General features: G+C 45.4%; 1 protein-coding gene across 1 annotated transcript; it reads right to left on the bottom strand.

Annotated features, from left to right (window-relative positions):
• Positions 1-2447: 2447 nt before the first annotated feature.
• NLRP10 (NLR family pyrin domain containing 10) lies at positions 2448-5534 on the bottom strand. The gene is made up of 2 exons (XM_059158344.1): positions 5252-5534; positions 2448-4122 (listed from the first exon to the last, which is right to left on the bottom strand). The coding sequence occupies exons 1-2, from the start codon at positions 5532-5534 to the stop codon at positions 2486-2488; spliced, it is 1920 nt and encodes a 639-aa protein (XP_059014327.1). The 3' UTR covers positions 2448-2485.
• Between the last annotated feature and the right edge of the window lie 7573 nt (positions 5535-13107).

Below are 13107 nucleotides of genomic sequence, written 5' to 3' on the forward strand. Positions count from 1 at the left end.
CCCTGCTTGTGTTCCCTCTCTCACTGTCTCTGTCAAATAAATAAATAAAATCTTAAAAAAAAAAAAGACCTGATAGCTAAATAGCTAAAACTAGAAGTCAGTATCTTTAAAAAATGCAGTGGGTCATTTAATTTTTGCTTCAGCTACTTTAAACTGAATGTGAATCCTAAGCAAAATAACATCTCTAAACCAACCGTGAGCCCCATGGAGTAACACACCATGTTTGTTTGTTTATTTTTTTAATTTTTTTTTAAAGATTTTATTTATTTATTTGACAAATAGAGATCAGAAGTAGGCAGAGAGGCAGGAGGGCGGGGGGAAGCAGGCTCCCTGATGAACAGAGAGTCCAATGTTTGCTCCATCCCAGGACCCTGGGATCATGACCCAAGCTGAAGGCAGAGGCTTTAACCCACTGAGCCACCCAGGCACCCCTGTTTGTTTATTTATTTATTTATTTTTAAAGATTTTATTTATTTATTCAACAGAAAGAGATCACAAGTAGGCAGAGAGAGAGAGAGAGAGAGGAGGAAGCAGGCTCCCTGCTGAGCAGAGAATCTGATGTGGGGCTCCATTCTAGGACCCTGAGATCATGACTAGAGCCGAGGGCAGAGGCTTTAACCCACTGAGCCACCCAAGCGCCCCTGTTTGTTTTTTTAAACAGGCCTCCTTGGCCCCATGAAAATCCAGCAGTGTGGCTGGGCAGCTGTTCCATTGTTCCCAAATTCTCTATGACATTCAGGAGCTGGTCTGCTGTGAACATCTAAGCCCTTGGAGCTGGTCTGCTGTGAACATCTAAGCCCTTGGGCGGCAGCACAGCCTCACTCACTGGATGCCAGCCTCTGTAGTAATGCAATACAAATTGCTCTTTAAATAAGTATACACACACGCACATACTGTTTGTTACACATATTCTGTATACAAATACCATCTATGTGTTCAGTATGCTATGTATATAATTATCAAATATGGAGCCACCAAACCTGTTGTGTGAAAAAGAGTTAGTAATAGTTACTAACTCTTTATCTTTAAGATACTGTTACTATATCCCAAGTTGACTACCTAAAGCTAAGTTCCCTTGGATTCAGACTTCTGGCCATGTCCAGTAGATTGCTGGAATTGGTACACAAGGACTTGACTTGTGAGGAGTCATGACAGGAATAAATTTGTATGAAAAGCAAAATGAGGAGTGTCTGTAACCTTCCTATGGGGCACTGAGGGTTCAAGGCAGCCTTGGCATTCTTGGCTGTGATGATACCAGCAGCAACAGCTGGGGCAGGGGTAGGTTTTCTGTGTCTGCACCAGGTTCTCAAGGGCCTCTACTTTGTTGGCTGAGGGGCAAGAAATAAGAGATCTCTCTGAGGAACCCCAGAAATTGATGGGGCTCCTAACTGAACTTCAATTTCTTCATCCGTTAAAAGAGAGTCAGAAACTGACCCTACTTACATCTAGAATTCCTTTGAATTCTTCTTGTTTTCTATACAGAGGGACCCAGAGCAGAAAAAGAGATTATGAGTTATCTCTGGGAACTAACTGGACTTTCTTTCTTTTTTTTTTTTTTTTTAAGATTTTATTTGACAAAGAGAGAGAGACAGAGCAAGAGAGGGAACACAAGCAAGAGAGTGGGAGAGGGAGAAGCAGACTCCCCACTGAGCAGGGAACCTGATGAGGTCCTTGATCCCAGGACCCTGAGATCATTACCTGAGCCAAAGGCAGTCGCTTAACCAACTGAGCCACCCGGTGTCCCCTAACTGGACTTTCTAAAAAGAAAAGGGAGGTGACAGCATCACTGCGGACAACAAGTGACATGGTATTAGTACAGAGCTAGGTCAAGTCATGGAAGAGCTTCTAAGATGAGAGGTCTGTGACAAGATATGGTTCATTTCCAACACAGAAATTCTAGAAGTTTCTAGAAAGATGCAAAGCTACTATTTACTTAAGCAGCAATTATTCACAAATACAGAGTCAAAGGGATATTCCATTAAGACACAGTATACTATTTCCTTTAAATGTTGATATTGATATGCTTCACATTACCCAATCTTATAGAATGAGCACAATCCACAGTTTATTATATTTAAAAGTTTATTAATAGAAAAGAGCTCCTTCCCATGTTTGGTCCTGGATGTTAACACTAAATTCCAAGTAGAGAAGGTTATAAACAGCTTCTCTAGGTGAACAGGATGCTAAATAACTGAATTTGAGCCATTAATGGTGTGTGTGATTGTTCCTAGGAACTCAGTCCACATGGCCTTGCCCCATAGCCTATGTTCCAAGTTTTCTGATCCCGTATTATCTAATTTTCTTTTCTATTTCCCCCCTTCCCTTCCACTCTTTCCAGTACCCATTAATTCAATCTCTCATCTCTCCATTCCATTTTACACTCTGTCTTCCCTTCCCCCATCCCTCCCCCCAACCCTCCTGACCCTTCAGCTCTACTGTCCCATTTATCTGCTTTCCATCCTACTGTGCCTATCCTCCGCATCTCTCATTTCTCCATCTCTCTGCCTTTTCCATTAGAAGTCTCTTTTTGTGTCTTTACTATATTATCTTTGCCCACAACAGGACCTTGCTTCTCTTTCTGTTCATCCCTCAAGCTGGTTTTGACAGAAAATGATTTCCTGTCGTGGGATTTCTTATTTGACTGTCCCACCTTTAACGATACATCACTTATCTGAATGCCCTTCACCAGATTCCTTATTTTAAATGGATTTAGAGAGAATTCCAAATCCCAGGCCCTTTTATGCTTTATAGATTTCATTTGTTCTTTAAAATACATCAACTCCTGCTTTAGCGAGGGAGAAACTTTGAGGAAGAACTTTAGCTCAAAGTTCGAGGAGGTCTCTTTCTTCAATATGTCCAATAAAAACTGCATACTGAGGGTTATCTCCCCATTCTCTTCCTCCTTTTCTTCTTCCAGAAGCCTCCTCAGTTCTCTGTGGGACTCTTTCCCCAGGTCACTCTGGTCCTCTTTCACCAGGTAGGACACGGCATGAAAAAACTCTTGGAAGCTAATGTGGCGGAAGGTATAGAATGTCTTCGCATGACCTCCCTCTTGGTAGGGCATGCTGCTCAGGAAAGCATCAAGGCTGGCCCCATCTAAATTGTGCTTCCTGAGATCAGCTTCTTCAAATATGAACCTCTGGTGCTGGATCCCCTCAGCGGCTAAGGAGCACAGACCACGCAGGACCCTGTGGCTGGTAAGCTCAGCGCAGTCTTCATTATGACTGGGCGGCAGGAAGGTGGAGACATAGGCCATGAAGATGTCCGTGCCATTACTGGGAGTCTCTGAGATCTCTCTGCCCCTCTCCATCCACTCCTTGAGCCAGGAGCAGATCACCCAGCAAATGCCTGGAATTTGACATGATTTGTACAGCACATCATTTCCTTGAACAATGTCAAAGGCATTTCTGGCTTGCTCCTCGTCGGCGAAATAAGAGCTGAAATACCTCCTCCTCTCATCCTCAGAGAAGCCTAGAATGTGAATATAGCGCGATTGCTTCAGCAAGGGCTCCAGACTGCACATAGCCACCGGCCGGGTGGTGATGAGGAGGGAACACCTGGAAAACACCTCTCTCCTGATTAGACGGTGCAGCACGTTCTCCATGGGGTTCAGACTCAGTCTCTTCAAGCCTGTTGCAAAGGGCCTCTGCAGTTCGTCAAAGCCATCCAGGATGAACAGCAGCCGCTCCTCCTCCCTCCGCATCTCTTTGACAGGCGCCTGGTTGTCCCCGCAACACCAGAAGAGGAGCTGGTCCGGTGTGCCCTCCGACAATAGGACCACTTCTCTGCAGCTGACATAAAAGACATAATCAAACTGGCCTGGGTACAGGGTGCCCGTGGCCCAGTCCAGCACCATTTTTCTGGCCAGCGTTGTCTTTCCAGTGCCCGCGGACCCCTGTAGCACCACTGTGGGCGGGGCTTGGTAGGACTCCTCTCCTGGATCGAAGAGAGTCTCCACCGAGACAGAGTCCAGCTCCTGTTCTGGGAGGGGACAGGCAGACGGATCTGCACTCTCTGGGTTCGACCTGGTCACCAGGAGCAGCTGATTGTAGCTACCGCGGATTCCTCCCTCTTGCCTCTCCTCTAGACAGCGCACGTGCTCTCGGTACATTTCTCTGTAATCTGAGCCAGACACATGGGGGGTTAGCCGGTCAGAGGGTAATAAAGACCACGGGGGCCTTTCAAACTCTGGGCTCTGCTCTCTAGTTTCATCTCGTCTGCTCTCTAACTTGTATCTTCCTCAGGTTTATACTTCGCGCTTCAAGGGGAGGGCCCCTGGACATGTGTGTGTGCTCTAGTATGAGTGTGTGCATCCATATGAGTGTGCAAGCGTGTGTTTTGTGTGCATGCATATTGGTGGGGTATGAGTGAGTGCTTGTATCCACACAGGCTCAAAGAGGACGCTTCTGCAAGCTTGTGTACTTTTGTGTGAGGAAGGTGTGTCGGTGAGCATCAGCAGGTGGGTGTTTGTAAGACTATGTATGTGTGCAAAAGTCTCAGTGTGTGTGAATGTCTGAGTGCTCCTTTGAAACACCTTCACTTGAAATGGTGAGGACAGAGTGGAGAAAGGAAAGGGAAGCCGGAGGATGGTGAAGGAAGTAATCGGAGCCTGTTCTTGGTAATGATCAAGCCGGGCACTCAAGATAAAGCAGCTCCTGGGCAGAAGACCTGACTCTGTCAACGGAGCTCTTGGGTGTGACAGAGGCTATGGGGGGAGCACAGGCTCTCTCTGCACCCCACAAGAAGGGATAGGAGACTTTCTGGGATCCCCGGCCACCCTCTTCTCTAGGGCAGCATCGATCCACCAGAGGATTGAGAGAGCAGGACTCCCGAGCAGGCTGTCCTCTGTGGGAAGCAGCTGAGCAAAGGTCTGACACCTCCACCCACCCTAAGGCCATTTTGGCTGGTTAGTGGAAACCCCTTCACCAACACCACCCTCAGTCTCTAAGCCCCTCTCCTCTGCCCTCCTCTCCCTGGCACTAAAATCGGAAGTAGGGGGTGGGACATTATGGCCAAAGATGACTGTAATCTTCTATAAAACCCCACCCTCGGCTCAGGCTCTCCCCCAGCAGCTGTCAGAGCCTTCAGCTGGAGACCACCAGGCCCCTGGGCACTGGTGCTCCTTGGTACAGACAGAGGGCAAGAGTGAGAGACAGCACCCACTATAGGCTGTGGGAATCTCTGGAAATGTCACGGGAGTGGGGGAGTCCTGGGGGCTCCCTGAGGTCCCCTAGTCTCCCGCTGCACTCACCATTCAGACAGATGTGGCTCAGCCAATCCACAAGTTCTAACAGGTTCATGGCCCTCAGGACAGTGAGCACCACCTTCATGGCCTCCCATGCTCCGTATAGGGAAATGAGCCAAGAAGCCAGGTCCACCGGGCTCAGGCCCTCCAGCTCCCCGCGCGCCAGCAGCATCTTCCCCTCAAGCATGCAGTTGTTCCATAAGTGGAACTTGAAGAGCTTGAAGCTTTTCTCCTCAAGGTCTCTCAAGGCCCAGAGCAATGCCTCCTGGGGGGTTTGGATCTGTGACATGGTGCTGGGGTGAAGGGCTGAGTTCAGTCCAGTGACTGGGAAAAGCAGGAGAGGCAGGAAGAGAGGCAGGCACTGAGAGAAGTGCAGGTTGCAGGCCCCCCCCCCCCAGCCTCTCCGCTTTCTGGGTGCTTAGCAAGCTGCTGAGCGCAGGCCCAGGAGAGATGGGAGAGATGCGAGCCGTGTTCCGAGAAAGGTGAGCAGGTGGAACAGCCCGGAATTTTTCTACTCATTTCCCACTGCGCCTCTTTGTGAGCTGATATATGCCTGCGCCAGCAAATAAGAAGGCAGGCATGTGGGTGTGTAGTTTCTATCTCTCCAGCTCTCTCCTCCCGCCTCTTCCTTCTCACCCACACTGTTTACCAGGCCCTAAATGCCTGCATAAGGCGGTTTCGGCTAAAAATGGAGACCTTTTGTAAGTTTCACAAGTGAGCCCCTCTCTGACTTTGTGAACCCGTAGAGAGTTGGAGCATATTTGCTGGGACTGCTGAGGAATGGCAAGAAGGTACAAACTCTATACTCATTGGCCCCCTGGCTTCACACCAGATTTCAAAGCTGGAAGTCTTCTAATTCAGAAAAGGAGACAAGTTCAAATGATAAGAGAAACAGGCTCTTTGAGGGCTCACTAATTATCACCTCTTTTGATCATCACAAAAACGGTCTCTGGGATTGCTCCAGATGAGAAATTTGACAGAGAAGAGTGGTTTTCCAGAACTTCCCAGAGCTGGACCAGTGGGCAAGAGGTGGGATTTAAATCACAGCCTCTGACCTGGGTAAGTAGGGAGAAAAAAGGGTGAAGATACAAAAGCAGAAGCAGAAAGCAGGTCGTTCGACTGACTGCTGTCCCACACTGCAGACTTGTGTAGGTATGAAGCAGCAGTAGAGGGAGAGGAGGATCTTGAGTTGTGTTTAAAATATAGAACTAATACACTGATGCGGTGGCAGTCTTCAGAAGAAGAGAAGCAACTATTGGCAGAAACTTTCAGAGTCCAGAATTAGCCCTTTGATCTATAGTCGGTGGGGAATCCATCTCTGTAGCAAAATGTCTGAGAAATAGAAAAAGGTATTTGGGAACAGGGAAAGCTGCTGAGACTCAGATAACAGCATTTTAACTACACACCAAAAATAGAAAAAAGTTAGGAGTATGTTAGAATCCAAGGGCCTTTGGGTGCAAGTCATGGGGTAGTTTGCAAAAGCAAGCATGCTGACATAGGAGTGATTTACAGTAAATCCTCAGATTCCCCTAAAAATCTCTGCTGCTGGCAGAGCTAATTCAGGAGAGAGCAAGAAAAGATGGCATCAGAGGCTGCCAAGGAGATGTGGGGTCTAGATTTCAGGCCATTTGGATTCAAAGAGCTGGAGGTGAGCCCAGGTGACTCACCTCTCTGGGGCAAGAGCCCAACAAACCAGGTTCTGGGAACCGAATGAAAAAGATTTTTTTCTAGTTCAGACAGACCTCAAGCCAAGCCTGGATACACTTTGCCAAAACCCACTAGTTCACTTCTGCCTGGTGGTGCTGGTATTAAGAGGTTGGGTGGGGGCTCCTGGGTGGCTCAGTTAAGTGTCTGACTGTTGGTTTCAGCTGAAGTCATGATCTCAGGGTGGTGAGACTGAGTCCCATGCTGGGCTCTGCACTGGGCATGGAATATGCTTGAGATTCTCTCTCCTCTGTTTCTGCCTCTCCCCCCCGCCCCGTATCTCTCCCTCTTAAAAATAAAAATAAAAAAATAAAAGGGTAGGTGGGACAACTCTGACACCTCCCCTTTGATACCTATCAGGCCCTGGCACACGTGGGGCTGGAACAGATGAAGGGCGCCTGGACCTCCTCGGAGGAGCACAGACACCCACACATTCCATCTGACCATCAGTGGACAAGTATTGCTCACCAGAGGAGAACTTGACCTCATTCCTCCACATATTGTGCTGAGAAACAAAGGAGGGGCCAAAGGAAAAGAAAGAGTCCAGCAGCCCCATCATCTCCTCTCTGAACCCCCGGCGCTTGCTTATAACATGAGCGGGGGCCAGGCGGGGGCAGTTTGACTTGAGAGGCAGAGGAATTGAAGTGCTGTCACCACCACGTCCTCGGCCGGGGCACCATTTCTCAAAGTTGTTGAAACCACTGGAGGATATGCTCGACCAAAGTGAAAAGGGAGAAGGACAGGAGCTCCATGAAACAGGAATCTAAACAAGGTGGAAAACAAAGTCCCTCAAGATAGCTGGTCAGAAGGCCTAGAGAGCCGTGACAGGACAGAAGCCCTGACTGAGGAGAACGGGGAGCTCGGACGGACCATCTCCAAGGGAAGAAAAGAACTGACAGGTTAACTGGGACTGCCAGGCCCCCTGGGAGATCCTACCAAGAGGCTACTAGAAGGTATGGAGAAACGGACACTAAGTACCAAGAAAACTAGACAGATGGATAAAAGAAAGAAATCACTAGTTCTAGGAAAAACAAAACCAAGAAAGACAGAAGTTTACATAAGAGTAAACTACAACACTCAGGTGGGAATAATGTTTGCATAGAGATAATAACAGAACCACTGAATATTGATCTAACTAAAATGTATACTATCACCATATTGAAAGGACAGTGGTGGAATGTTCTGGAGTGTTCTGGCATAGGAAGCCAACAGATAATGCATGAAATTGATGAGTTAAAAGGTAACAGTAGACATGTATTATTTAGAAGTGCAAAGATGCAGGAAGGAACAGTTTAAATACAAAAGCAGCTGCTTCAAAGAAGAGAGACCAGTGGTAATAGTGCGCGGGGTTGGGGAGGTGGACCAGGAAAGTACTGGATTTCGAGTATAAGCTTTTTAATGTTAGTTGATCTTTTAAACTATTGAGCATATATTATTTCAAAAAAATTAGCAAAGTAAGAACAGGGATAAAGAAGTGGAGATAGTAATACAGTATTGCATATTTGAAGATTGCTAAGAGTAAATGTGGAAAGTTCTCATCACAAAAAAGTTTCTGGAACTATGTATGATAACAGACGTTAACTAGATTTATTGTGGTGACCATTTCATAATATAAACATTGAATCATAATGTATACCTGAAATCAATATGATGTTGTACATCAACTAAACTTTAATATGAGAGGAAGGAAGGAAGAAAATAATGCATGTAGACATATCTTTCAAGAAGTTTGTCACTGACCTGTATTCCTGAACTATGAAGCATGAATATTGTGTACTAAGTAATCACTTCTTTGATAAATAATTAACAAATAAGAAGAAATGCATGGCAAAAACAAAAATAATGATTAAGATCCTGCAATTGGACTCTGTGATTCCTGGCTACAATGTCCACAATAGCCAAAATATGGAAAGAGCTGAGATGTCCATCAACAGATGAATGGATAAAGAAGATGTGGTGTATATATATACAATGGAATATTCCTCAGCCATTAAAAAGAATGAAATCTTGCCATTTACAATGATGTGAATGGAACTAGAGGATATCATGCTCAGTGAAATAAGTCAGTCAAAGAAAGACAAATACCATATGATTTCACTCATATGTGGAATTTAAGAAACAAAACAGAGGATCCTAGGGGAAGGGAAGGAAAAATAAAATAAGATGAAAACAGGGAGGCAAATCATAAGAGACTCTTAACTCTAGGAAACAAACTGAGAGTTGCTGGAGGGAAGATGGGTGGGGGATGGGGTAACTGGGTGATGGACATTAAGGAGGGCATGTGATGTTATGAGCACTGGGTGTTACATGCAACTGATGAATCACTAAATTCTACCCCTGAAACTAATAATACACTGTATGTTAGCACTATATATTAACTATATTTAAATTGAATTTCAATGTAAAATTTTTTAAAAAGAATATGGGGCTCCTAACTAGCAGATGCACAAAAACAGTAAGAAAACACCATCAGTCAAATAACCCCATTAAAAGGCCAAATATAAGTGAAAAAAGAATATGACAAGTCGATCAAATAAACATAAAAAAATAAAATGGTAGAATCCAAATATGTCAATACAGAAAATGTTAATAGACTAGGCTTGTGAATTCAAAGACAGAGGTGGTCAGGTTGGATTTTTAAAGTACTTACGTATATACCACTTGAAAGAGGTAGTCCTGGGATACCTGGGTGGATCAGTGGGTTAAGCCGCTGCCTTTGGCTCAGGTCATGATCCCAGGGTCCTGGGATCGAGTCCTGCATGGGCTCCTTGCTCGGCAGAGAGCCTGCTTCTCTCTCTGCCTCTGCCTGCCTCTCTGCCTGCTTGTGTGCTCTCTCTCTCCCTCTCCTTCTCTCTGACAAATAAATAAATTAAATATTTTTTAAAAGAGGTAGTCCTAAAACATAAAAATATGGAATATTTGAAAGGAAAAGAGTGGATAAAAGATATGTAAGAATGTACAGATCAAGGGAAATCTGGTAGCTATATTTATCGAGTTCAAAAACTAGCAGACTTAAATAATATGTTACTGAGTCATCCATATATATTTTAAAACATAATTTTGAAGTAAATAATGTTGGACACAAAATTTAGGTAAGTCGTCATTTCTTGGGGTGGGGTGGGAGGCAATGAAATATCGGGGAGGAACACTAGGTCAATGTATAGCAACAGTGCTGGCACCAACTCACACAGGCTCCTAAATGCCAGTTGTCACATTTTCAGGGATTTTCAGAGCCAGTTATTAAACTACTAGTAGCTTGAAATCAGCCATGGTAGGAGTATTAATACTGTAGAAATTGGTCAATGCCAAAATGAGGGTCTTTTTTTTTTCAGGGAGCTTGTTGTTAAACATTTACTAGCATACCACTGAATGATAATATTCTAATACTCATAATAATAACATCTGTTATAATAGTCTAATTTTCATAATAAATTCTAATGTATATAATTCTATTATAATAAATTCATATTCTAATATATAATATAAATTCATAATACTACTGTTGATAATGTTCTAATCCTTGGGTTGGGTTGTAGGTTCTGTTCATTAATTAAAAAATGAATGAGTGTTCTAGTTCTTGGCTTGGATAATAAGTCCTGTTCATCATGTTATCTAAAAAATAATGAGTGAGGGACACCTGGATGGCTCAGTCGGTTAAGCGTCTGCCTTCAGCTCAGGTCGTGATCCCAGGGTTCTGTGATTGAGCCCAGAGTCGGACTCCCTGCTCAGTGGGGAGTCTGCTTCTCCTTCTGCTTCTGACATTCCCCAGCTCGCTCGCTCTCACTCTCTCTCAAATTAAACAAATAAAATCTTTTTTAAAAAATTTAAATAATGAATGAGTGAATGAAACAATAAAAGAAGCTCATGAATGAGCCAAAGTGTCATGAACCAAAGAGTATGATTATTACAATTCTGTGTACCTGTGGTAGAAAAAAGAGCACTAAGTTTCTTCTGTCTGGGAGACATCAAGTGTCAAAAGACCCTCCACTAATGAATGTGGTCCATGGACACCTGAAAAGTCCCATCCCGCACGCAGAGAAACACACCAGGCTGCAGAAACGAGACGATGGGCACGTCTAGCCCAGTAGAGGTGAACGTTCACCATGCAGGTGTGAGGCTTCAGGTCTGTGATACTGTGTGGCAGCTGTTCCTCACCACCCCAGCCAGAAAGGGCTTTCAGACAGAGGGCCTTCTGTGCTAAATCCAACGTAGCAGAGGAGTGTCCCGGCACTGGTGGAGCCTGGATAAGGCACCAACTTCCTGAAACCTGCTGGCAGTGAGCAGAGACAAACTGTGGAGGCAGCCTACAAGCCTGCCTGTGGGCCCCGTTGGCAGAAGGACAGGTGGTCGGCTACCCTGGTATGGCTCCTGCTCAGCCCTGCCCCACCTAGGAAGCCTCATTAGGGCCCTCTTGCAGCGCTGTGAGAGCCTAGAGCTCCCCCTTGTGGGCCTCCCATCGTTGGCGCTACACTCAGAGCTCCCTTCACTCCCGCTGGTCACTGAAGATGTGGGATGAGTTTATCAAGCTACAGTCCCCAGTTTTAACATGAGCCTGTAGCTATGACCTTCATCTTTTCAGGAAGGACTCTCAAGCATACATCTGAGGACAGCCAGGATCCCATGTGTGATGGTTAATTTTATGTGTCAATTTGACTAGGGCACAGGATCTCCAGATACTTGGTCAAACATTATTTTAGGTGTGTCGTGAGGATGCTTTTGGTTAAGTTGAACATGTGCTCTCTTCGGCAGTACATATACTAAAATTGGTTAAGTTGAACATTGAAATTGATAGACTGAATAAAGCAGATTGCCATCCCTAATGTGGGTGGGCCTCGTCCAATCAGTTGAAGGCCTATATAGAACAAATTGCTTGTCCCCACCTGGAGTAAGAAGGAACTTCACCTGCCTGACTGCTTAAGCAGGACACTGATCCTTTCTAACCTTCAGACTCATACTGAAACATAGGCTCTTCTTGGGTCTTGAGTCTGCCTGGTTTTAGCCTAGAACTACTTATTGGCTCTCTTGGGTCTCCAGGTTGCTGACTAAAGATCTTAGGACTTCTCAGCCTCCATAATCACGTAACCAATACCTTATTTAAATATACGTATATTTAATATATGCATGGTTCTTCTGGAGAATCCTCACCAATATACCACGTGCACAACACATTTTCTGTATTCAAGCAGATAGCTCATTTTCTCTCTCTCCATGCCTTCTGCCCTTTCCTGATGAACCAAAGCCTCAGAGTGTCTGATTGTAGCGTTCAGCCTGCCTGGATCCCTCAGTCAATGGTTAAAAAGCCAGCATCCTGAATGTATGTATCTCCTTGTCCTGGCTCGTCAGCATTCCCAGGAAGACCATGCCAATGATCTCTCCCCACCTGCCTCTTAGCTATATGGCTGGAGAAAAATACAGAAATTGACCAGATCCTTGAGGTCTCCAGGCTCAGTGGGGCCCTCCCATAATTGACCAATGCCTTTGATGGCTCACTCTTGGTCCCTCTTCCACCACACAAAGGCTGGACTTCACTCTTGCACCGCCATTCTTTTTTTTTTTTTTTAAGATTTTATTAATTTATTTGTCAGAGAGAGAGAGTGAGTGAGCACAGGCAGACAGAGTGACAGGCAGAGACAGAGAGAGAAGCAGGCTCCCTGCAGAGCAAGGAGCCCGATGTGACACTGGATTCCAGAACGCTGGGATCATGACCTGAACTGAAGGCAGCCGCTTAACCAACTGAGCCACACAGGCGTCCCTTGCACCGTCATTCTTAACAGATCAACTTGGTTCTACTTCTCTGAGAAAAACACCACTTAACATGAAGTCCTGCAACTTCCCTTCATTCTCCAACTCATAGTGTCTCTGATTCTTCATCCACCTCTTTCTCTTTTTGTCCCAGAGAGAAAGGTCTTTAGGCCATTGATGTAAAGGCAAAGTTCTTGGTGGTGAAGTGTCCACACCCAACTCAAATACGTGGATAGGAGGCCCCTAGGGTGTGTATGATCAGTTGGGGCAGCAACATCTTTTCATCAGAGGTGATTCTCTCCTCTGGCCTTCTTCCCACAGAATGATCTCAAGGGACCAGCCCTTGCTAAGGCAGACTCCCACTAGGCACCCATATGGGAGGCCACAGCCTAGGGCAGCCTCTCTATCATGTCCCT

Source organism: Mustela lutreola, chromosome 1 (assembly GCF_030435805.1).
Source record: "Mustela lutreola isolate mMusLut2 chromosome 1, mMusLut2.pri, whole genome shotgun sequence".
Classification (NCBI taxonomy): Eukaryota; Metazoa; Chordata; class Mammalia; order Carnivora; family Mustelidae; genus Mustela; species Mustela lutreola.